Source organism: Numenius arquata, chromosome 6, assembly GCF_964106895.1.
Source record: "Numenius arquata chromosome 6, bNumArq3.hap1.1, whole genome shotgun sequence".
Lineage (NCBI taxonomy): Eukaryota > Metazoa > Chordata > Aves > Charadriiformes > Scolopacidae > Numenius > Numenius arquata.
In genome coordinates this window covers 58,257,790-58,281,698 of record NC_133581.1, presented here as the reverse complement: position 1 = coordinate 58,281,698, position 23,909 = coordinate 58,257,790, and the positions used below count along the sequence as shown (strand labels likewise).

Genomic DNA, 23,909 nt, shown 5'->3' with positions numbered 1-23,909 from the left:
GCCAAAGCAGCATTAAGGTTTTGCTACTCATGGTCTGTGCTGTGATGCTGGAGGACTTTGCAGCACCCATCAAGCACACAGAAGTTGCAGGGGCATGGGCACAGAGGGGCAAGCCGAGACCCCACTCAACAGCCTAGCCAGAGGACAAGGATTCAGGAGAGGACCAGGTCTTAATCAGTTCCTAGAAAGCTCAGACCATGGTTTTGGCAAACCAGTCAGCCTGAGTGGGCTGACTGAGGGCAAAGGGCTATTGATGCCACCCAGCTGCAGAGCCCTGCAACACTGAGCAGGATGCAGGGAGAAGATGGGAGCTTGGGAGAGGAGATGAGCAGCAGAAGGCAGATCCCAGACAGAGACACTCTCAAGCAGTTGACATCCAGAGAAACTGAGCTGGGAGAATTCAGCCCTATGACTTCGCTGGGCTTGCATGCTCTGTGAGGCTGTGACATGTCAAGAAGCAGATGAAGAAATTATTCTGAGCAAGTGTATTTTTCTCCCGTTGCCCTGAAGACAAGCACATACAGATAAAGAGAGACCTCTAGTGATGCTGGAGGGACTCTGCCTGTCCTCCCCCTCCGAGCATCCCTCACAGCCAGAAACAAATGTCTCGATTGCTCTGACTACTGCAGTAATCACCTTCCTCCTGAGCAGGAGCAAAACAAGAGCTGATCACAAGAATATTTGCTCATCCGTGGAGGTGGTGGAGGGGTGGTACCCAGGACAGGGGAATGATTATGCCAGACTGGGGGCGCTCAGAAAAAATAAAGTTAAATGGGCTCAGGTTTTGCCCACACCTTGCCTCTTCGGTTGCAGCTGCACAAGCTCCAGCATGGTCCTGGGATCAGCCGTACAATTCAGCAGGCACATGGAGGGTGGGTAGTTGCCAGTGCTGGGAGATGATGTGCAGTTTGGCTGCAATTTGGAACATGTGCCTAAAGTTCAGTGGCTGCCAGCTCAGTGTGGTGAAAGGCAGGAGCAAGGAACAACAGGCTCCTGGCTGAGCCCAGCCATGCCAGGAGACACTGTATCCCCCCTGCACAACCTGACAATTGCAGCATCTTGTGGGACAGAGGAGCATTTTTGGTTCTTGCTGAATTCAGCCTCAAAGACCCAGTGTCTGGGTGTGGACAGAAAGGATGATAGACTCTCCATAAGGGCACGTTCATGCTGAGCATCCCGTGCTCAACACAAACAGAAAGAAGTCAACCAAACACCATTCACCTTCCCCTCTCTGCGCCAAGAAAGGCTGAACACAGAGCTAAGAAAAGAGTTTAAGTCTACTTTAACACAACTATTACATCAAACTTTCCAAGTACAAATAGGGTTTGAGGGGAAACATGAGAAGAAGAGGCAAATGCTAGAGGCAGGCTTGGCTATGGCAGAGGCACAGCAGTTGCTGTGTGCAACATCAAAAAGCAGACAAATGTATCTGTGCTGTTGCTCTCAAACACAGGGCAAGAAAAGAAGGTAAGGGCTCCCGCCAGCCAGAAGAGAAGGCCTCTCTTGCCTGCTCCTGCCACCTCCGCAGCTCTGAGCTGCGATTACTCAATTAGCAGCTCCCGTAGTACCTTCCTTCCACTCAGCGGTCTCTCCTGTTGCCCAGCCAGCACGTAAATCAAAAAGGAACAGCTCTTTCCCTGGGCTTTCTTTTTCTTGTCCTAGTCCAAGCCTCGGTGACCTCGTGTTGGGAGAGGGGCCAGTCGTATTTTGCTGGAATGTTTTATTTTCTGTGCTGCATGAAGAGTAATTGTGGAGGGGAGGGAGAGCGCGAGCACAAGAAAACATGTGCGCTGCCAGCCAGGCCGATGTCCTTGTCCCACAAGGTTATGGATCCATTTTAGCTCAAATAATAATAATAAAAGTCTCATAGAAGCAAGGGATTCATAAAACAAAACATGAGCTGGGCATTTGGCAGCAGCTGCCCACGGAGTGGGAAGCACACATTCAAGTCTGGAGGCAGGCAAACTCCCCGTATCCTGCCAGCAGCCTGGAGATTTCAGGGAGCTGGCAAGGTTTGTGGCCGTGTCTGCAAGTGTGTGCGCACACGTGTATGCGGAGATAGCTGGCACAAGCCTGCCTTCTCTTCCCCTGCACACTTCTTTGATGTTATTTCAGATACTCAGTGCAACAAAACTCGGAGCAGAGAGAAGTTCAGACTGAGGAGCACACCTGACCCAAACGGGAGCAAGCAGCAGGTGAGAGCAGCCTGCATGGGGATCTGCATCCCAGCACAGCAAAATGCAGCTTTTTCACAGCTTCACGGGACACTGGCACCGAGTGCTTCTCTTCCCTGTTTAGAGGGCAAACACTGTGAAGCACAGAACAACAAAACAGCTTACACCTGAAACAGAAGAGCCTCCCCTGTGAGAATGCAGGAAATTCGGGGATTTTCAAGTGTTCTGAATAAATCCCAACAGGCACGTGAATATTTCCAAGTGATAAATAAGGCTCTGAGGACCAAATTCAAGACTTTCTGAAAAACAACGACCGTACACTTCATTTTGCTTCATATATAGTGAGCTCTAATAACAATTACTATTTCTTTCTTGTAACAGGCATGCATGATGCTTTCCTGACTGCAGAGGACACCTCACTTTCTTATTTTCAGTGCATCAGGACAGAGACATTTAGAGCAAATGCAAAAGGAGCCAGGATGAATTCAGACTAACTGGTACTTTGGAGGAGTCAACTGTTTAATAAATACGGGTCAGCCAAAGAAGTACTGAATAGGTTAGAAATTCAGCCAGTGTTGTTAAAAGATAAAATCTATTTCTTCCTTGTGGGTGTTCTTACATTAAAAAGCTCTGCAGTTAACTAGGGAAGCTGAAGGCAGAATCCAATCAGTCAGGGGGGATTTCTGAGTTTACTGCTCAGCGAGCAAAGGATTAGACCACTGACCAATGTTCACATCAGCCTAGACCATAAGTGGCTTTTGCCCATCAACTCTCCAAGCTCAGCACCTCCAGGCTAGAGGTAACAAACTGGAACAGCACAAAAGGAATGGAAACTGAGGACAAATCAGAAATGCTGTTCTAAAAGAAAACCAGCCATTCTTAGTCTACTAGAAACCTCTGAGAAAAATTGTGAGAAAAGACATCATTACCTGGACTTCCAAAAAAAACGTTCATCATCTTGAAGAGGCTGCTGCTGAAGCTCAGCCATGAAAACATAGAGGTGGCAATGAAGTTCTGGCATGGGATTAGAAGAAGAAGTAGTAGATTGCTAATCTTGGCATAGCAGAGGAACAGCTTTGGGATACCAGGATGTGACCTTGTAGAAGTGCTGCTTGATGCCTTTGTCACTGATTAGTGGTGAGCAGAGCAGTGGCAAGATTTGTGGTAAAACCCAGCTGTATTAACAAATCCAGGCCAGAGATGCAGGGGCTTCAGAGAGATGGATGGCAGCAGACACACTCAATGTGGTGGATGCAAGACAACACACGTTCTATTGCTTGCCTTCATCAGGCCAACTGCAGCTGGCCATTTGTGTCACAGAGCAGTGAGGACAGGCTCCTAAGGGAAGGTGAGCTGGGAGCCAAGGGTGATCCCAGCCCAGGCAGCGCCCTCACTGGCCAAGGCATGGTCCTGCAGCACCTGAGCACGGCAGCCAGAGGCGAGTGCTGGAAACAGGGTCCATCCACAGCCTCAGACAAGGTGAAGTAACCAGGTCCAGGGTTCATCCCAGGAACCCCATCAGGAGCAGCAAGAGATGGGACTGGAAACACTGCTGCAGCACAGGTCTGAGGTGTGTCTAGGAGAGGAGGCCAGAGACAGGGCTACAGACAGACCTACACCACAGCTCAGGAGGTAGGTGGCCCTGGCTGAGCTTAAATGGAGCCCTGGGGAGAGGGTGTGGGTAGGGCCCCAGGTGAGACCACTCAGGGCAATTAAGGCCTATTGGTGCCATCAGGACCCTGACAGCTTTGCTTAATGTACAAACCCCCTTCACATGGGGTAGGATCATCCACGGAGAGAGTTTATGTGGAATTGCCCTTACACACCATCTGGCCCTTGAGCGACAGCCTTCCTTATACACTCCTGTAACATACTCACGACGGGGAATATGTGTTCCTATCCACCAGGAAAGCATTTAGCACCCACCAGGCAACAGTATTAGGAAAAAAAAAAAAAAACCCAGCCACCAAAAAAAGGTAAAAACCACCAATTCCCTCAAACTGCATGAAAAAATAACACAATAACACAAATGCATTTCCGCTTCTCCCAAAGAATAAAAAAGGGCCTGTAATGGGAATACCTCTTAGTGTAGTGCATAACTAGCCTGTAAGAGTTGCCAATGGTCTGTGGAGGATGTCAGCCCGGAAGAGGCTCAGATGCTCCTGTGGTTTAGGGGAACACCCGTGGTTTCGGTAGGCAGGATTTTAAAGACAACAGGTAATTTGTGAACCTTCATGGTCGAGGACATGTGGTGACTGCTAAACAGCTTGGAAGGAGGAAAACAGTACTCTCTGGGTATCTTAGCCCCTAATTGTCTACTACGGCATTTCTTGGCCTTTTTTTCCTAAAGTCTTCAACTGTGGCCACCATGAACACTGAGGTCAATTCTCTCTGCCTGGGCAATTCACATGCTAAGGGAGTGCGTTTTCCCCCAGTGCTGCAAAAGATGCTGCAGGATCAAACAATAAAGTGTATTTTCTGTCCTGAGGAGTGAGCTGTGCAGACGGGAGACAGCATGAAACCAGGCAGGCAGCTTGGATGGTGATCAGCAGAGAGCACAAAGGCAGCACAGGGGCTCGTAAATAAAATGTTTTGCTGTTAGTCTGGAATGGCGAAGACACATCCTTGTAGGAGCAAAACTGTACGGATTGCTTTATTATTCTCAGACCAGTGAAATTAGCTGGAGTGGAGGGAGAAGTGGTGGAAACAGCGGAGACAGAGGGTTGGTACCACGAGGGCACCCTGTTCTCGGGGCTGCACAAACCCCAGTCCCAGACCTGCCGGCTGAGGTGATGCCTTGGAAGCACAGTGTTGTGGCAAGCTGGGGGTCTGTCCTCGCAGCTGCAGCAGTCCCCGCTGGCACCCAGATGGAGGTCTGGCAGCAGGGCCCCTCCGGCTTGCTCCAGGAGGCTGTGGGGACCCTCCAGCTCCCTGCTGCTGCTTCGCAGTGCTGGGATCCCACAGAGCCCCACGCTTCTCCGTGCCGCTTCCCTGGTCCAGGGTCCATGCTGCTCTCCTCGCTGGCACTGAGAGCAATGAGAGCCCACACTTGCCCCATCCATCCACCCTGCGGGCTCTGAAGGAAGCAGCACAGTGACTGCCATGCCCATAGGCACATTGGTCACTTACTCCCCTACTGCATTTAGTGATTTATTTATTTGATGTAGAAGCCTTTGCATGCTCCCCCCACCCCTCATCTCCTTTCGCCATCTGTCCATTCGTTTGGAAAGCTGTTCCAGCTGACCTCGAGCTGACCAGAGCTTCCCTCTTCCCTCCATCCTGCCATGGGCTCCTCCAGACGTCCCCAGCTCAGCTCAGGGGCTTTTAGCTGACTATGCAAATGTCGCCCAGCCAGCTGGTGTCTGCCTCCCAGAAACACATGTTCAAAAGCCCCCTGGACGGCCAGGGGGAAGGAGGGGGCAAGTCCCCATGCCCCGGCCCGGGGGCTGCACAGAGAAAGTTACTTAGCCAGGAATTATTCAACAAACAGATGGGAGGAGGGAAGGAAGGCCGGGGAACAGAGAAAATGAGAGTGCGGTGCATCTGTGTGAGTGTGTGTAGGTGTGGATATATGGGGGTCCCAGGCGAGTGTGTGGGAAGTGCGAATGAAATCACTGTGTGAGGACGCGTGGTGGTGGAAGGGGTGTGTGAGAGAGATGTACAGATCAGGGGAGGATATTGCTGATAGTTTTATGGCCTTCTCCTCCTAATGACGTCTCCTACAGCACGCAAAAGGGGCTCTAATAGTACAGCTGTCAAAGGGCCAAACAGCAGGCCCATGGAAAAAGCCCCCCAAGAGAGTTAATAAAGCAAGGAAAGGCCAGGAAGGCTCATTTAAACTATTCTTCAAAAGATCTCTTTTCTCTCCATCTCCTAATATGTGACCATCCACCTTAGATCTCTACATCTCCATGGAGGAAGAGGGTGGAGATGCTGAAACTGGAGCTGAGGATTTGGAGAGAGATTTGGGACTGAACCAAGGAGGGAAGAGAGCAGAGGAGCATTGCCACAGCACCCCGCCAGGGCTGATAACCCTTGTAGGACACACATGCTCAGCAAGAAAGCCACTCAAATGCAGCAGTCCAGCTTACTTGGGTACCTTTGCAGGACACAGGCTGTGACAGAGTCATTTCCATTTTCAAGTTAATCCTAACAGGATTAACGTGATGATGCCTGCTAGGTCTTTGCCACGCATAAGGCTTGGAGAGAAAAGGACAAAGCATCCACAGTGCCTCTTATGGACCTCCTCAGCCAATTATGGACCTCCTCAGCACCTCTGCTGCTGCACCCAAAGGCTAATGCATTCTCAGTTTCTCAGGCAGAAAGGAAAAGTTGGGTGTCTGCATGTAATTATACAGGGCTTGGATACTCCACAAAGCAGAGAAATTCCTTTTCTTTACCTCTTTCAGGTGCTCTCCCTAATCTGACTTCAGGTGTCTGGGTATTTACTGATAACATTTGAGCAGGGGGCTGCCAAGCATTCTCTAGGCTAAAGAAAAATCAGGATATTGGCTCTTTAATTTAACAAGATTCTTCCTTGTAACAGCAATTAAACTAGAAGAAGCCAAGGTACTTCTCCCCAACCTAAATTTCTCCTGTCACAACTGCAGCTCTGGCCCTCTGATAAGGACCCCTTGGGCTCCCTGGGAGAAGGCAGGATGGCAGCTCCAGATGTAGCTGACAGATGATGCTCTTCCTGGCCATGGGCAAGAACTGTGAAATGGTGAGCTGCCAGAAGCAGCTTAAGGAATAAATGCAGAGCATGTGCACAGGAAACCAGGAGGTTACAGCATCAATACAGAGCATAGGGGAGCTGCTGGACATTGGAGATGTCTCCTTTGTATCCTGACCAAAGGTGACGATGAAGCTTGTCCCTGAGTCGATGAGAAAATGTACATTGTGTGAAAGAAACCCAGGCAGTGCCATGTGCTCCTTTCCACTGAGGCTGTAACAGGACACCAATGAAGGTAACCACGGCTGAGTTTGTTCCCCAAAACATACTTGAAGTCTGGGGTAAAGAGACCCACTGGCCAAGGATGGAATGGACTGGTCCTGCTCGCAACCATGTCCATTCATCTGAATTTAGAGTGGCTCCCAGGATGTCACTGGATTTTAGAAAGACCAAAGTGGACTATGTGAACGGATACTGCCATTCCTTAGGTGTGTGATTATGTGGCTGGTTTTGGCATAAGAAATAAAAGTGGTGGTGTTTTGGGTTTTTTTTACTGAAGGAGAAATTTGGGTTATTTTTGCACTGTGGCAGTGGACACAAATCTGGAGGAAATCACAGGGCAGGCCAGCAGATTATATGAGCATAGAAACAGACCTTCTTGTTTCACGTACGCTAGATGCTGTGTCATAGGTCTTGGTGATCCAGGGCCAAACAAGCATCAGCTAAGCACAGCATGAAGCCAAAAAGAGCAGAAGTAACCTGCACTCAGTGTACACCCATGTTCCTCACAATCTCTGATAGGATCTTTGTGCCTTGTACTACAGTCTTCTCCTGAGCATCTCTCAACAACATTTTTGTTGCCACATGGCTTTTTCTTGGTAATTCCGATATCCTGAGATCAGAAGTCACCCACCAAACAGGGCAAGAGGAAACCACACGGCTGCAGCTACACTAGTGAATTTACCAGGGCACGGGCTCTAGCATCGGCAGTCTTTGAACACGGGCAGCCTCCTGGTGGGGTGCTGGTCCCCAGCAGCTACCACCCTCCCAGGCACTGCCTGGCTGTGATTTGTGTGGGGAGCACAGGCAACTCACTGTTCCCCATAAGCAGAACAGAGGAGGCCTCATTGTGCTGTGGTAGAAGAGGTCTGGGACATTTCAGTGTGAGCTACGCCACCAGCTTGAGTTTGCTTGAATATACCTGTACAGGCAGAACCGCAGAAGCCCATCGAAGGATACCAAAGGGAGCCCATTTCAAAAAGAAACTTGGAAACTGCCAGTCAGTGGAGTGCCCTCAGATGCCCAGTGCTTAGCCAGACCCACCGAGCAAGAGCCAGCACCTGGGCCCATAAATCCTCAGCCTAACCACTTGAGCACCCAGTTTAACACGGACCCAGGGAGCCGTTCTCCCCTTCTGGCTGCCAGTGCGGCACTGGCTCAGCCTCACGAGCAGCCCTGGAGCCGCTGCGGGAGGCAGCCGGCAGCCCTCCCGCAACCCGGCCCAGCCGAGCGGGGCGCGGGGTTCCCGCCAGCCTCCCCCCTCTCCACGGGAAGGCTGGGAGGCAGAGCGTGCGAGGAGGGGGAGCAGGCTGCCTCTCATGTCTCCTCTCCCTTTGTATGTACCTCCTGGTACGATTATTAAACGCAAATTACAAAAGATGTGACCCAAACGATCTTTATTTCTTCTTTCACCGAGCGGTGCCTGCAGGGTCCTGATTCTGAATTCCGTTTCAATTACCGATGCCATTTTAACACAAAGCGGCTTCTGTCTGCAATTACCGGCACTGACGGCGGTGCAGAGACAGCTCCGGTGGCAGAACACAAAAACCTGGCATCTTCCGCCTGTTTAGAAACTTTCATTTGCCGTGATTAAAGGCAGAAGACGCGGGAGTTGTCTGTCTGCAGAAGCGCGCCCTGCACCACACCTGCTCCTTCCTGGTACCCTCCCTGAGAAACCAGCCCTCAGCTCTCACCTCCAGGAATCACTCAGAAGGACTTTAACTGATGTTCCAGCCGGTACAATGCAGACAGACTGACAGAGTTAACCCCAGCATGCCTTAGCGTAGCAAGGAAACTCTCTACTTTTACTGCTGCTAAGGACAAGAAGCCTGAACTGCAGAGCAGAGACGCCAGTATGGGCTGAGGCACGGGGCGATGCAAAGATGAGCGTTTTCCTTTTACCCCGGCTAAAGCTAAAGCACTAGTTAACAATTCACAAAACGCACTCTCTTCACTTGTAGCTGAAATGCAGCCTCCTGCAAGCGCTAGGGTAGGAAATGCTACGTATATTACTGGCACAAATTAAGACAAGCAGAGGTGGTGAGGAATCCCAGAGCCAAATGAAACTGGTAACAGGGGGGGACACACATCTGCTGGAGTCAGCAATTACCGAAGACAAGAGGGGTTGACACCTGAAATCTGTGGGGCATGGACCCAGCTTTGCATCTTCTTGCAAAACCAGCAGCTCCACCCGCACAGCATCTGCCGGTTCTCAAGCAAAATTCACAGCGACGGCAGTTTTGACAGCTAAAGTCAAACACAATGGAATTCAAAGAGTACATTTCCGAGCAGTGGCCGCACGTCCCTCCCTGCGGCTGTGTCTGAGAGCCCCTGCTCTGCCTCGAGCTGGGGCACTGCCTGTGGTGCTGGCCCACCGACAGGCACACACATGGCCCCGGGGCCACCCAGGGCCACGGCCAGGGAGGCACACACTGCCTCTCTTTTGCCCCATCATCCAGGTCAGTGTACGTGGCTGTGCCTCTTTGTCCTTCAGCCTCCTCCACAAGCTCCTCTGGCTCCTGGGTGATCCTTGAGATTATTGTCATCTTCCAGACCCTTTCCTTCCTTTCTGTCCAGCCTCCACCAATGACACCTGCTTTGTCCCCCCTCGCTCCCTTTTTCCACACCATCCATAACGCACCAACCATTTTCCGTGTGCTCTTTAGTGCCGCTGCTCTCAATGGAGTTTCCACACACCCAGGAAGAAGCTGATGGCAGGCGCTGCCAGCTGCTGAGAGGTTTTGTTCACGTTTATTTTGTTACCCAGTTTGCTCTTTTTCCCCTTCCTGTTCCTTGGCGTGTGGTTTGTTTTACTCAGGCAGCGGGGGTTTATTTCTCTCTCCTGTACGTTTGTTCGAACACGAGTGCTCAGCACCGAGCCCACGTGAGCACCGCAGTGACAGGAGCAGCGTGAGTGGGCAGCCCTGGCAATGCCAAGCCCACAGAGCCAGCAGAGATGCTGTACCCCAGGGAAGGCCGTGCCGCAGCTCAGCAGTGAGGGGCAGGTGGCTGACGTACCTCGGTTGGGCTGGTGCGGGCACGGGGAACACCAGCCATGGAGACCCCGGCTCTCAGAGGTGACGCGGTGCCCGGCCAGAGCTGCCAGCCCAGCCCTGTCCCCTGGGAACACAGTGACTCTCGGGAAGACACTGTCATCCTTCCCCTTTAAAACCCACAGAACGAGTGGAACGAGTCTTGAGGCTCTTGGGCGCAAAATGTGACTTAAATAGGTGGGTTGCAGGTCAGGAAGGCAGTTCACACCCCCTTGCTGCACAGCCCCCGTTTTCCAACAAGTCCCTGGGCCCCACCGTGGGACATTAAATCTCACAGCCTCCAATGGCAGCACCGGAAAGGTCTCTGTCCCAGGGATGGCTGGTGTCCAACCTCCCGTTGGTTTTCCCCATCCCACCCTGTGGCGGGGCAGCACGTTTGGTGTGAGCCCAGCCGAGCCGCCGTCCCCGGGAGCCAGCAGAGGGTGAGGAGGGGGCAATTTACAGCCCTGGTTATCGAGTGGTGTGTGAGCCGTTTGTCACGCTGAGCCCTGGCACCTTGTTCTACCTGTGTTGTGCGTGTTTTATTGGTGTTGAGCAGAGGGAGGCCGGAGCAGAGGGGAGTCTGGGAGGAAAGGCACTCAAGTGAAAAATGAACCGAGCCAAACAGGATTGAGAAAGAGAGAGAGAGAGAGAGAGATGCAGGGAAAGGGGGTGAAGGGGCCAGATTATAAAACACAAGACAAATGTCCCCACTGGCAGCAGGGTTAGGGAAAGAGGGAGCGGGAAGAAATGAGGCGGGGGGGGCAGGGGAGGAAAAAGAAAGAAAGAATAAAGACACTGCCTTATGGCCAGCACTATCCTAGTGGGATCAGGGATGCACATGTAGTCAGAAAAATAATTCTCAGTTTAACAAAGCAAGAAGAGGGGGGTAGGAGTGGAGGAAAGCTACAGATCCAAATGGAAAGTGCCCCAGGGTGTCCAATCTGCTGGGTTTAAAAAAAAAAAAATTTAAAAAATCATTTTGCCTCATCCCCCTCTTTCCCCCACCAGGGAGACGGCTCCTTCCCCGTCCCCCCAGCCACCACCACCAAAAGCAATGGGACCGGGGAGAGAGCAGAAGGTCTGTTTAGAATTTCACATCCCTTCCATCCTGCTCCCTCAGTGCTAAACTTTCAAGACAAAAATCATAAAACGAGGTGCTTTGTTGGTGAGGCAGATTCAGAGATCTTCCTGTTAGGAACAAGAAAGGGAAGAGAGAGACAGAGAGTGAGACAGAGAGATGGCTAGATGGAGGGCTGGCTTTGTGCTTGCAACAAGCCACTAAAGGTGCATTTTTAATTAAATTTATACAAAATGTGTCAGTTTTATCTCTATGTTTCAAACCTGACTCTTTTCTATCAAAGTAAAGTATTGATCTTCACTGCCCCGAAGCTACCTGACTGAATTAAACAGAATAAATAGAAGAAGGACTGAAAGGGCTTAGAAACAACTGCAGAGAGGCGAATGTTTAATGGCTCCACAGTCATTTGCTGCAATTAAAAAACAAAACCGTTTAGAGGGGCTGTTAACACCTTGAAGTCTGAAAAATCCTCACTTCAAAAAGGCCCCAAAACAGCTTCCAGGCAAAACATTTTAATTGCCATAAATACTTCCAACCTCAGCCATCACTGGTGCGTGTGCACGTTGTACAGACAGACTAACAGATCCCTGGGCCCAACAGGACAGAACCCACTCAGCTGGTGAGATGTAGGTATGCTCTATACGGCACAGAGACACCTCCCGCCAAGGAAAGGCGTGTATCCAGTATGACCCAGATACATGTCTGCTTCATGCAAGCTAAAATCCCCCATGTATCTGAGAAGTTGAGGCTGGATGCTTTAGACCCACACACGTGTGCCAGGTCTGTTTCCCTAATGTGACGTCGCCTATACTGGATGTTATTCTCCAAACTGGTCATATTCAGTTGCATGTCATGCAAGTCATAGGCATCCTACAAAGCTCTCTCCATGCCCGTCTTATGTCACAAGAAGCTGTCCCAGGCTTTGCACCGCAACCAGCCCCCCTTGATTAAGAACTAAATGTGTTGGGGCTGGGGTACCTTGTTACAAGAGCCTACAGATCATGGAACAGAGAGGGTCCACAATTTCATTAAAGGCTCTTGACCATCATGTGACTGAAAAAAGGAAAAAAAAAAACAAAAACCCAACACATTTGTTTGGTTAATCTTCAGGTAATGTGTCACTGTGTGACTTACCAAAGTCTTTCTGGATAGCCTGTGCGTCTCTCAGCATGGAGAAGATTTCCCATCCCTAATCTGAGGTCCTCTTCTGCTCAGCAGAAGAGCTTGATTTTGGGGACTCTGTAGAGAGAGACATCAGCAGGCTGAAGAACCCTATCAGCTTCAGAATTCCAGAGCTTGCACTGGAAAATAGTTTGGCGCGTTCACAACTCATCCCTTTCCTGGGTATTTCTGGGACATGGGGAGTGGGCTTATGGTAGGAAGCTATTTTTGCAGGAGATGATTACAGTTTTCTATCTCAGCAGGGGTACTACCAGGTGGGCAGCATGCTGTGCTGTTCCTGGGGAAGGTGTTTTGTAGAGAGACTATGAAGTTTTACTTTGTGGTTTTGAAAATCTGGAAGGAGCTCTATAGCCTGAAACCAGCTTTTGGTTGAAAATCAAAGTGAACAAGTACACTGGCCTTGTACATCATTTCAGTTAGTAATGTGGCTGTGGCAGTGGATGGATGCTTGGAGGGGTTGGATTCAGTTCCTAGCTCTGTCACAGTCTCACCATGGGACCCCGGAGCACTTCCATTATCAGCCCATGCCTCTGGTACCTGTGTATGAAAAGAAGAGCATCCAGTCCCCTTCACACAGGGACAGACGGGGTCTTAAGTCTTGGGCACCATGGGTTTGAAAGCCATGGAAAGGAGTAAGAGTATCTCTATGGGGCATAAAGCAATGCAGAGGGGCAACACCAGAAATGGCTTTAAAAGATCTAGCTCCGATCCCTAAAGAAGAGGAGTCACAGCACTCAGCTGGGCAAATCCAGGCTGGATTAGATGGAGTTTGCACTGGTGAGGCCACAACTGGAATACTGCATCCAGTTCTGGGCTCCCCAATTCAAGAGGGATAGGGAACTACTGGAAAGAGTCCAGCGAAGGGCAACGAGGATGATTCAAGGATTGGAGCATCTCCCTTATGAAGAAAGCTGAGAGAGCTGGGACTCTTTAGCCTGGAGAAGAGAAGGCTGAGGGGAGACCTTATCAATGCTTATAAGTATCTGAAGGGTGGGTTGAAGGAGGAGGGAGCCAGACTCTTTTCAGTGGTTGCCAGTGAGAGGACGAGGGGCAACGGGCACAAGCTGGAACATAGGAGGTTCCACTCAAATATGAGAAGAAAGTTCTTTACGGTGAGGATGACAGAGCACTGGAACAGGCTGCCCAGGGAGGTTGTGGAGTCCCCTTTGGAGATTTTCAAGACCCGCCTGGATGCAGTCCTGAGTAACATGCTCTGACATGCTCTGGGCAATCCTGCTTCGGCAGGGGAGTTGGACTAGATGATCTTTATGGTCCCTTCCAACTCTAAAAAATTCAGTGAAATTTAGTGAAATTCAGAGTTTTCTATCTGGACTGGCTTTGAGTGAGCTCAGGTACAGCTACAATACCCTGAGCTGCTATCACCCATTTATTTAGCAGGTGGATTCCCCAAGCCATGCAGCCATCTGTACACATAACCCCACAGGGAGCCACAAGCTTAACTCCAGTTTAGCTTTGGAGCCTGAAGCGCTGAGAAGATTGCTTGACTTGGACCAAATTCTTTGGCAACTTCCCAAGGCACTTCTCTGGCTTTGCGGGTAGTTCTGCTGATTGCAGTAACGATCAAAGCAAGACTTCAGCCTAGCCTCTGGACCGCAAGTCCATCTTTTTTGGCTGATTCAAAATGTCCCACAACACCAAAAACAGTGACCCTCATCATTTCAGGGCCAAAAAACATCCTGAGAATTTTCCTTACTTGGATCTGAAGGGGGGGTGACTTTTGCTGAAGGAGCAGGGTCAGATAATAAAAGCTCTGACCAGTTATTAGTGCGTCAGTTGAGGCAAATGAACCCTGCATTTTCTCATCTTTCAAACATTTTGTCCAACATTAAGCAAGGATGAAAAGATTTTCTGTGAGGAGCAGGACACTTCACATGGAAGCAACAGCATGAATGTCACCACGCGCAGTTCTTGCCTGTGACTGTTAAAGAATCACGTTTTTAAAGGATCTGCTAAGCCTTGCACATGGGTTTGTATTGGGGCACCTCCCTCACCAACATCTGAACTGCAGGTTAATGTTCATCCCAGTCAGCTGAAATGCTCAAAAGCAACAGAAGCCCAGGGACAGAAGCCAGCGTGGCTCTGCTTGACAGGATTTCAGAGCTACACCCTCGCTTGAGCATCAGGAAGTTCTGCCCTATACCCTTCCTGGGCCCGCAGCCTCTCAGGGGTGAAACGGCCCCACAAATCTGAGCCAGTTGCCATATTCTGTAGCAGAGGGTACATACGCATTCAGTCAACGCTGCAACTTGTGCATCTGAAATGAACCGTTTGGGAACCAAAGAATATGCATTTTTAGCGCTAAGGTTGAATACTCCTGCTGCTTACGGCCAAGCTCCTGCTGCTGCACTTCAGAGCGTTTTGCTTTGTTACGGACCCCTGCTTAACACTTTCTAAGCATTTCAGCCCACACTCCAGTCACTTCACAGATTGCAATGAATGCAGATTTGAGTTTATGGGTTCATAAAAGTGTGAATTAGCACAACAATTTTCCCCCGGCCTATTTGCACAACCCTTCCTCCAGCGACCTGTCCCTTCAGACAACACAAATATTTCAGCTCAAGCAAAGTGCCCAGCGAGGCATTTTTAAGAGACTAGAAGGAGATCTGTGGCCCCAGGAAGCAATGCCTGTGGGAGCACAAAGGAGGAGCATCACTGTGGATCCCAGCATTTGCATCTCCTGGCAACATTAGAAAGCGCTGAGAAGCAAAGTCCTTCAGTCCCTGTAGGACCTGCAGCGATCCCAGCAGCCCTGGCAGTGCCACCTGGACAGGCTCCGAGCCTGGCACTGCCATGGCCACCCGTGCTAAGCAGAGACGGGCGAGGAGATGTCCCCTGCCTGTCTTGCACTGGTGCAGCGGTTCCTCACTGGTGCAGCACAGCCCTGCACCACAACCCTGGGTCAAACAGAGAGAACCGAAGAGGAGCACCCCCACGGCACCCCGATGCTGCGCAGCCAGTCTCCTCCCCACACATGCGCCCTAATCTTTTCCAGCCCCTACTCCGACATCCCATATCTTTGGGCTGTGGAAAACGCTGTCACCCAGTAATCTGCCCCTTTTCCTGCTCTCTGCATATCGCTGGTGTGATCGCTCCTATCTCTGCGTGGAGGAGGGGCTGGCTGACCAAATTTCTTTAATTAAAAGAAAAAGGATCAGGTTTATTCCAGATAAGCAGGAAGGATTAAAATAGACAGAAAGAATAGACAAGGGGCAGCTGTCAGCACTCCAGCCGATCCAGCGTGATTATTAATAACGATAAGCAGGAGAAGAGGGCTAATAAAAGGATAATGAAGTGGTCCTGAAAGTGACAGGAGATGGAGCCCGATAAGAGGGCCCGTGGCCCGAAGCTGCTCTGGCCTCAGTGAGGTCTGCACAGAGCAGCCTGCTGGGGCGGACTCGGGCAGCGGGGCACAAGGAGGAAAGGCTTCATCTCCCCAGGGACTGTGGCAGAGATTCATGGGCTCAGGAGCTCTGGATGTCCATGCCATGCAGCATTCATGGTTTAATCGACCAGGACGCTTCCCAGCTGTGGCCGCAAGGAGTGCAGGTCATCCCCACAGATAAAGTATGTCCCTGGGAGGACTGGTCTCACCAGGGAAGCCAATCATGGATCCCTCATGGTGCCCCACAGCTGGGACCCTGCCTTGGCCCTCCTCAGCGCTGCACAGTCCCAGCACAGCCCAGACTGGATGCCACATTTTGAAAGGGAGTGAAAGCAGGAGAAGCTGCTGAGGTGGGGGGTCAGTTGCTAGGAGGGCACAGAAGCAGCATGGGGCATCTCTGCCCTGTCTGGGGATCACACACTACTCTGGTCTCTCCTGGCTCTGTCAGCTCTCCAGGCCAGGAAAATGTCCCATATCCCAGGCAGTTGCCCAAAAAGCTAAAAGGATGTGGCTGATGAAAGAGCAGCCAGCGGAGGGTTGGCTCTGGGTGCCCTTTCCCAAGGGAAAGCTCACAAGCAGAGCATGAAGCACAGGCAAAGATCACTGCAGCTTGGAAACAACACAGTGCACCCACCTGTACCAGCTGGCTACAGCTCCTGGCTGTGGTGCAGGTCGGCCAAGGGGAAATAAGGTGTGGAAAGTTATTTCCCAGGAGCCATTAAACAGAGAATGAGATCCCACCTAACGGCAAATATAACCTCTGTCTTCTCTGTCAAAGAGAGGATCAAATCAACTGTAGAGAGGCAGTGGGAAAGAAGAAAAACTGAGGAGTCAGAGCCTCACAATAAGCCACAGAACAAGTCATATGGGAGGAGAACAGGAGAAGGGACGACGCGGTCAGGGGACGTTGTGGGAGGAATTAAGGCTGCTTGGGACAAACTGGATCAGTTTCCATTCCAGGTGGTCTCTCTTCTATCCAAACATCCCCTTCTCCCTACCCAGTATAGAACATGTCTCCTTCCATGGGGTGCAAAGTCCTACCCAGGCCAGCAGGCAGGCAGGTGGGCGGCTTGGTGGGTGCTCAGCCGGAGCGGCCACGCAGCCCCCACGCTCAGCCACGGGCAGGCAGCGAGCAAGACCCAAGAGAGGAGCGGGAATACGGGCTCTGGCTCATGCTGCCTGGCACTGCGCTCCCGCCACTCCGGGTCACCGCAGCAGATGCTGAGAGCATATGCCATGAATTAATTCCGCTTTCCCTGAGATGCTCCAGGAAAAGGAACAGCAGTGCCTTTCCAACTTATTAACACAGGAGCTCCCCCCCACCTCCCATCACTTTGTCACACTTAATAAAACAGCCAGCCACAGTCCCTTTAAGAGACTCCTGGCTGGCAGGCAGGCTCTTTAATGGAAAGTTGCTGGGTCTGGCTTTCTTTTTCAGCTTTTATTTTCTACATTTTTTTTCCAGCACTGTGTATGCTGTCTCTGCCCCAATATCCCCCCACCAACAACAAACTGTACTCTAGTAAAACATCTCCACCAAGAAAGTCTATAAATATTATGCATATATATATTATTATATATATTATATATTATATATATAATATATATATTATATATTATTATATATATAATATATATTATTATATATATTTTATATATATATATTATACAATATGTATATTATTATAAGCAAAGCCAGGCATTCCTAAAACTGATAGGACCTAGAATTCCTCTTTTCTTTGTGCACTTCTTGTACTTTGTCTGTGGTGAGGCTCACCATTTGCCTGGAGTAGCCTATTGAGCCCTGAGCCTGCAAGAGGCTACCTGTGGGCCGATATTTACACTCATCCAGAATCCCAGCAAGTCCCTGGGAGGACACCCCAAATTAGCTCACTGACTACACACACTTTGGCAGGTTTGCAGCTCTCCCTCAGCGATGTTTGAACAGAAAAGAACAAAGAGCAAGCAGGACGCAAGACTGTCTACACTGAATTGCCATCTTCAAACCAAAGATGGGAAACACTTACCATGTTTCAATCAGGCACTTGGAAGTTCCTCGTTTCTAACCCTGATTCTGCCACAGACTCGCTGTGGGGCCCCAGTCACATCACCACACCTTGCTTTACCCCTCTGTGATACAGGTCTGTGGAGATCAACAAGGGATTACTGCTCTACTCCCTGGCTTGGCACAGCCCAGGGGGCTGATGTGAGTTCCCAGGAGCCAGGTGCCCTCTTCTAAGAACGGCTCTCACTTCTCACCTCAGGATCAACCAGAGCTACACCTTTACAGACTAAAGAAAAAAATTACACCTGCCATTTCCTCCCTTGCACGCTGTTTTCACGGGGCTTTTCAGAAATGCAGGTTCCTGAGGCAGCTTTGTCACAGCCAAGTCACACTGGTGCGGCACCACGAGCCTAGAGCTGGCCTGGGCATGCAAAAGCACCTCATGGTTCCTTTTAAGCAAGGAGAGTCACAGGTGCAGGTTCTCCTATGACAGCACCCAGACCCGAGAGAGGAGAAGCACAGGTCTCAGTCCCCTTCCCAGCACTGCAACCAAAGCATGACTGAGGAAGAAAGGTGGGTGGGAACAGCTTGCTGGAGGAAGGCCAGGAGCCAGACACTCACTCACCTCCCCTCCTCCAGCTGGGGAAGGAATTGAAAAGACATGGAAACAAGTCTCAGTCTATTAAGTTTATTGAAGGAAATTAAAGAGACAACTTGATCACAGTGCACATAAATACTGAAGAAAGGAGAAAATACCTGACAGCTTGGCCTAACTGGGAAGGTGAAAGCATAAGCAGGCTCAGGGAACAGAAGATGAAACTCAAAAACTGAGCCTAGTAACAAAGCAGATTTTGAACCATAGGGGCGATTATCTATTAGAAAAACTAATGAGGGAAAAATTTCAAATATACTGTCTGCCTTTCTAAAAGACAGGCAAAGCTCAGCCACATCTCACTGGACTCTGCCATGGCCTGTGTTATAGCAGGTCAGACTAAATGATCAAAGTCACCTCTTCCCGCCTTAAAATAGATGAGGCTGTGATTTTTTTTCAAGCTCTACTCTCAAACTCTGCCTGGGCATTTGCTGGGCTCCCAAGGTCCCAGCGTGGGCCCAGGCCTGGCCCACACACACTTGCCTCCCACCCCAGAGCATCCCTGCCCACGGCCCCAGGCCAGAGCAGGGGTAGCCAACCCAAGCACGCTCCTCTGGGAGATTTTATGCAGCTTTAGAGCAGCTCCCCCAGCATAATGTGACCACTGCTCATCAGCAAAGGCTTCATTCAACTCCCTCATTCAACTCCCACTATGCTCTTCTTGTGCTCTGTTCCCTCCTGGCTCTCCACCAGCACCTGGCTCTGGCCTCACTGCCCTCCAAATTTTATGCATACTCTGTTCCCAAATGATTCAATCTCTTTGCTCCACCTGCCCCTACACTGCCTCTCCCACAAATCCACTCTTGCTCTGGCCCCCTCCTCCCCACACCCTACCTCAAATGGCCCTCCCCAAGCCCTCCCCCATGCCTACCTCTCACCATCTCCAGGAGGACCTCCAGGGTTCAAAGTCCCTCTTGCTCTTCTTTCAGGGGGTGCTTTCCTCTTCCTCTTGACTCCTGAAGAATCCCTGTGGGGCTGAGCACCACCACACAGCCCAGCTCCACTTCTTCCTCCCTGCCTGGAAGCAGCTAGACAGGAGTGCTCTGCCTACCTGGGATAATCAGAGCAGCTCTTGGAGGCAGAAGACGGTTCTGTGAGCCCTTCCTGGAGGCAGCCCAGGGTGCAGCATACCGCCGCTAGAGGAGCAATAGGCTTGGCATGACTCCTGCATGGAGCACTCAGCGGCTACAGTCCAAACTACTGCTTAGTTATCCACTCCTAACGCTCTGTGTGGCCAAAAATACCACCTCCCCAAGGCCCCAAAGAAAACACAACACATAATATGCCACGTATCATACACCACGCCTCTGGCTGGGCAGCAAGAGATGCTGGATTCATAGTTCACCCACTCTTGTGCCTCAGCCATCTTCAGCTTTTGTGGTCATTGAAAACTGGTTGATTTGCAGTGGGTGGCTGTGTGGTTTTATGAGGTGACCGAAGAGTACACGACCTCCTCTGCTTTGCGACACTGACTGAAGAAAGAAAGATGGGCTCACCTCTCAGCCTCCCTCTCTCTCTGTGTTCGTGTTGTTTTCCTGCCCTCCTCCTCAACAAACCAGAGGCAAGCGCAGCATTGTAGTAGGATGACAGCTTCTTCACTGGTAGGGACATGGTGCAGAGACCTAAGTTCCACTGGGGTAGTCTGCTTTGGGTAGTAGTCTGTTTTGGGCTGCTCCTGCAACCCCCAAAGTTTGTCCTCTCATTCTCAGGGCACAGAAAGTTACATTTGCTTCATGCCTCAAAGAAGCTAGAGTCTCACTCGAAGCAGATACCACCAGTGATACCAGCCAAGCAGCTTATAGGAGCAGTGTGGATTAGAACCTCAGATCAAGTAGAAAGAAGAGAACCCACGCTACATGGTCCTACAGTTTGCAACTGAGAGGAGCGTGCCTCTGCTTTCTCTGTGATCTTTGAGGGAGGAACTGAGCAAATCCATGTCCCATGCCCTCTTCCTTTTACCATTCTCTCCCCCTCAGACTGGCTTGTTGGGTTTGTCTGATTTACTAAACTACTTTAGTTTGCTGAATTTAATTTTTATTTTTTCCTGGAATGTAGGAAGAATTCTAAATTCTCTTTGGCCAAGAACCACAAGTGTCACAGAAAAAGAGACACTAGCTCAGCTGGGAAGTTTCTCTTCATACCAGAACAGGTTTCTTTGCTCAGAGAAAGACTTTGGGATTATCCTCCGTACCCGGGACTCCCAAGCTTCTGTCTCACCTAGTCTTCTAGTCACAGAGGAGACTTCTTCATTGTAAAAGGCTTTGTGTCTCCTTGAAACAGATAAGCCTCCTCTTATTCTGGTGGTCTCAGGCTGGAATCCAATTGCTTCTCTCTTGTTGGTGGAATTGTTTGGCCTATCAACTCTGATCTGAAATTCCACAGAATACTGAATTCACAGTGAGATCTTTGACCTGTCCTGCTGTCAGTACAAGAGTGGAAATGCAGTGCTCTATCAGACCGACCAAACAAGCTAAGAAAAGCAGCACAGCAAGCCCTCCTCCCAGCACCTGCACTGCTCCCCAAAAGTATATAGCAAGATTCTCCAGCAGGACAAGGCTTTGAAGGACATTGGCTTAGAAGTAATGTTACTGTTTCCTGCAAATAATGACCATGGTTCTATGGGGACAGGGTGTTAACACCTAAATGGATTTTTTCTTTAGCTGACGGTACCAGTGGGTTACTTGGTTCCAAGGAGACATCCACCAGGGAGTTACCTTGTTTCAGGGCAGCAGGCTCCATTCTTTCACATGCATGGAATAAACAGTATTTTCTTTGCAAACTACCTATTGCCTGAAGCTATTTCCATTCAGGCTATGATCTCATCTGACTGCAAAAGCTAAGCGGGGTTAGGCCTGGTCAGAACTTAGCTAGGACACCTCAAGGGAAAAAAAGGTGGTGTAAGAAGTGGTGTTGGCAGTTTAATAGGTGAGGCTGCTTCCTCTGACTCAATGCAGAGGTAGTATTCCAGGAGAGAGGTTAAACTAGCAGGCGATGGTTGGAGGCTGCTGGATGAAACGTAAAAGGGCTATTCTGACAACTTGTGACATCTGTTGTGGTAGTCTTGATGTACTAGGCAAACAAATCCTATCACCCTAAACTTCTCTGATAGCCACCAGTGAAAACCACACTCCATTGTAAGATGGTCCACCCCAGCGAGGCTGCATTTCAGTAGTGGAAAGATCGACTGTTGCAGTTATCTGTAAAGGTGCTAGTGAGTTGGAAGTGACTATTCATAAGTAAATAAGTAAATATTTTATTGTGTTTAGAATTCTTACATCTCTTTTGAGAACAAAGTTTTTTAATAAAAAATACCCAAAACTTCTCCCAAGCCAGTTTTCCTATGAAGCAAGGTTCTATTTATTTTCACGTCTGAAATAAATTCTCAAATACAAACAAGTGAATAGAAAATTAAAGTGCTAAACTATTTACAGGGGATGCATGTATGAGATGTCTGGTGTGCCAGTGCTCTAAGGCAGACTGAGGTGGTCCTCTCTCTCAGATTGCCCCAGGTCCCACTCAGTCACTAGTTCTGAGGACACCTCTGTGAAGAGATGGTCCCAATTCCAGCTGACATCATCCTACCAAGAGGAAAAAGACAAACATGCTGAAATGTTACTGGTGACACCCAAAGGTCTCTGATCAATGCCACATACTCAAGATGAACAGCAAAGAAGAGAAACGAAATGGCAACTGTCCCTGCCAGGGAAGTCCCAGATTCAGTTGGCTAGAACAGGAATCCTAGCCAGAATGAAATGTGAATTCCTGCTACAATTTAAAGAATTTGACAGAATTATTCATGTTCCAAAATTTCATAAAAGACAAGTTTTTGATACTTGTTAATCTTAGATACTCCCAGACATGGTGTAAAAAGGAGCCATAAAAATCTTCAACCCTTCTACACTTCTGCTGAAGCAATTGCAATTCTGAGCTGCAGAAATCCTTTGTTGCAAGTCCTGAGCTCCTGCTCCTCGGTTGTATTGAGATTGTTCTGTCCTGCTTTAACCCATCCCTCTGCCCAGGCCCCAAATGTTTTGCCTTTGTCCCTCTGTACCGCCCTGCAGAACTACCTGGAGCTCACAGTGGCTACCAAAAAGACAAGACACAGAGCACTGTTTCTGCAGGGATCTGTGCCAGCGCCAGGCCCTTCATATTTTCCTTACTAGCTCTTTCATACTGAAGGGGCCAATCATACTGATTGAGAAAGCCCTATATCTCCTTAAAATAATCTGCTGGGGGAATCAGATTTCCATCCTCTTGGGCAAGCTCCTCTTCACAGGCTCCTCTTCATCCACCCCACTGACAAAGGCTTGCTTTCCAAGTATAGACTGAGACACATAAGAAGCTTTTGCCTTGTTGGTATTCCCACAAAAGGAAAAACTCACCTCTCGTAGTTCATGCTCTGGAGCCAAAACTTTGGTGAGAAGCTTCAGGTCAACCTCTCCATCCTATGAACACATATAGTCACAGTCTTAGAGACAGTGAGAAAGTGGACATCATCTTTTCACTAGGTAAATCTTGCTGAGATAGGCACATTTGCTTCATAAGGGACATATACTTTGCCCAGGAAAACAGCAGGAGCCTCATCTGAGCAGCAGATACCATACCCACACTATTTACAGGCACAAACAAGCATGAAAGTCACACTGCAGAGAGGAAAAGACTTGAAAGCAGACTGGAAGTTGTTTGTATGATAGGGCTGTATATTTTATGCAGCTGAGTATCACTGTGGAGGACGATGGGAGCCTGAAAGGACAGGGAGTCACATTGGTCACCCCATAGCAACATCCACTTACCAGAGTTTGAAAGGCGGCATATTTCATAAGATCTTTGTCCAGGTCATGGTAGGTCAACACTCGGTTCACCTGCACACTGCAATCAAAAAGGGTCAAAGAACAAGCCTGGGTAAGCATGGAAGCACATCTGAGAAGGGTGGCATGAACAGGAATCTGGTGACACTCATCACAAGTGTCTACATCACCCACGTAGACTCTCGAGATGGGTGTCCCCAGACAGAAGCAAATCTCATTCAGCAAATGAACAGACATTGACAAATCTGCATGCTGAGTTGTGCACACGCATAAAAATAGCATGTGGAGTGACCACAGACTCTGTCAGAGAGGCCAGCACACCAGAGAGAAGATCCACAGACTAGCTGCAAGAGCTAGAAAGAAAACAGGAACGTAGTGAACATTGGAACAGCCCCAGCAGGCTCTGAGAGCCCCCACCACACAAGCTACAGAATATTAGGGACCTTGTGATTGCCATGTCTGAGCTGCGTGACAGTTATCAAATACAATTTCTTAAAATGTAGCCTGCAAAGAGAAACACGGGGTAGGGGCGTAACATACTGTTGGGCCGTGCTTCCCTTCACAGGTGATGCGATACTATAGAAAAGACCTGTATTAATTTAATTTCTGTTCGTGTTTGTC

The 23,909-nt window shown here is 49.6% G+C and overlaps 1 protein-coding gene across 2 annotated transcripts in view; it reads right to left on the bottom strand.

Moving 5' to 3' along the window:
- Window positions 1–21,716: 21,716 nt before the first annotated feature.
- Window positions 21,717–23,909, bottom strand: part of IFT43 (intraflagellar transport 43) — a 45,448-nt gene continuing 43,255 nt past the window's right edge. Inside the window, exons 7-9 of one of the 2 annotated variants that reach the window (XM_074149475.1) lie at window positions 23,274–23,349; window positions 22,863–22,925; window positions 21,717–22,058 (exon numbers count right to left, since the gene is read on the bottom strand). In XM_074149475.1, coding sequence (XP_074005576.1) covers window positions 21,948–22,058; window positions 22,863–22,925; window positions 23,274–23,349 — 250 coding nt within the window. In that variant the 3' untranslated portion in view covers window positions 21,717–21,947. The remainder of the gene's footprint in view (window positions 22,059–22,862; window positions 22,926–23,273; window positions 23,350–23,909) is intronic. The other variant, XM_074149474.1, reaches the window with a different exon arrangement.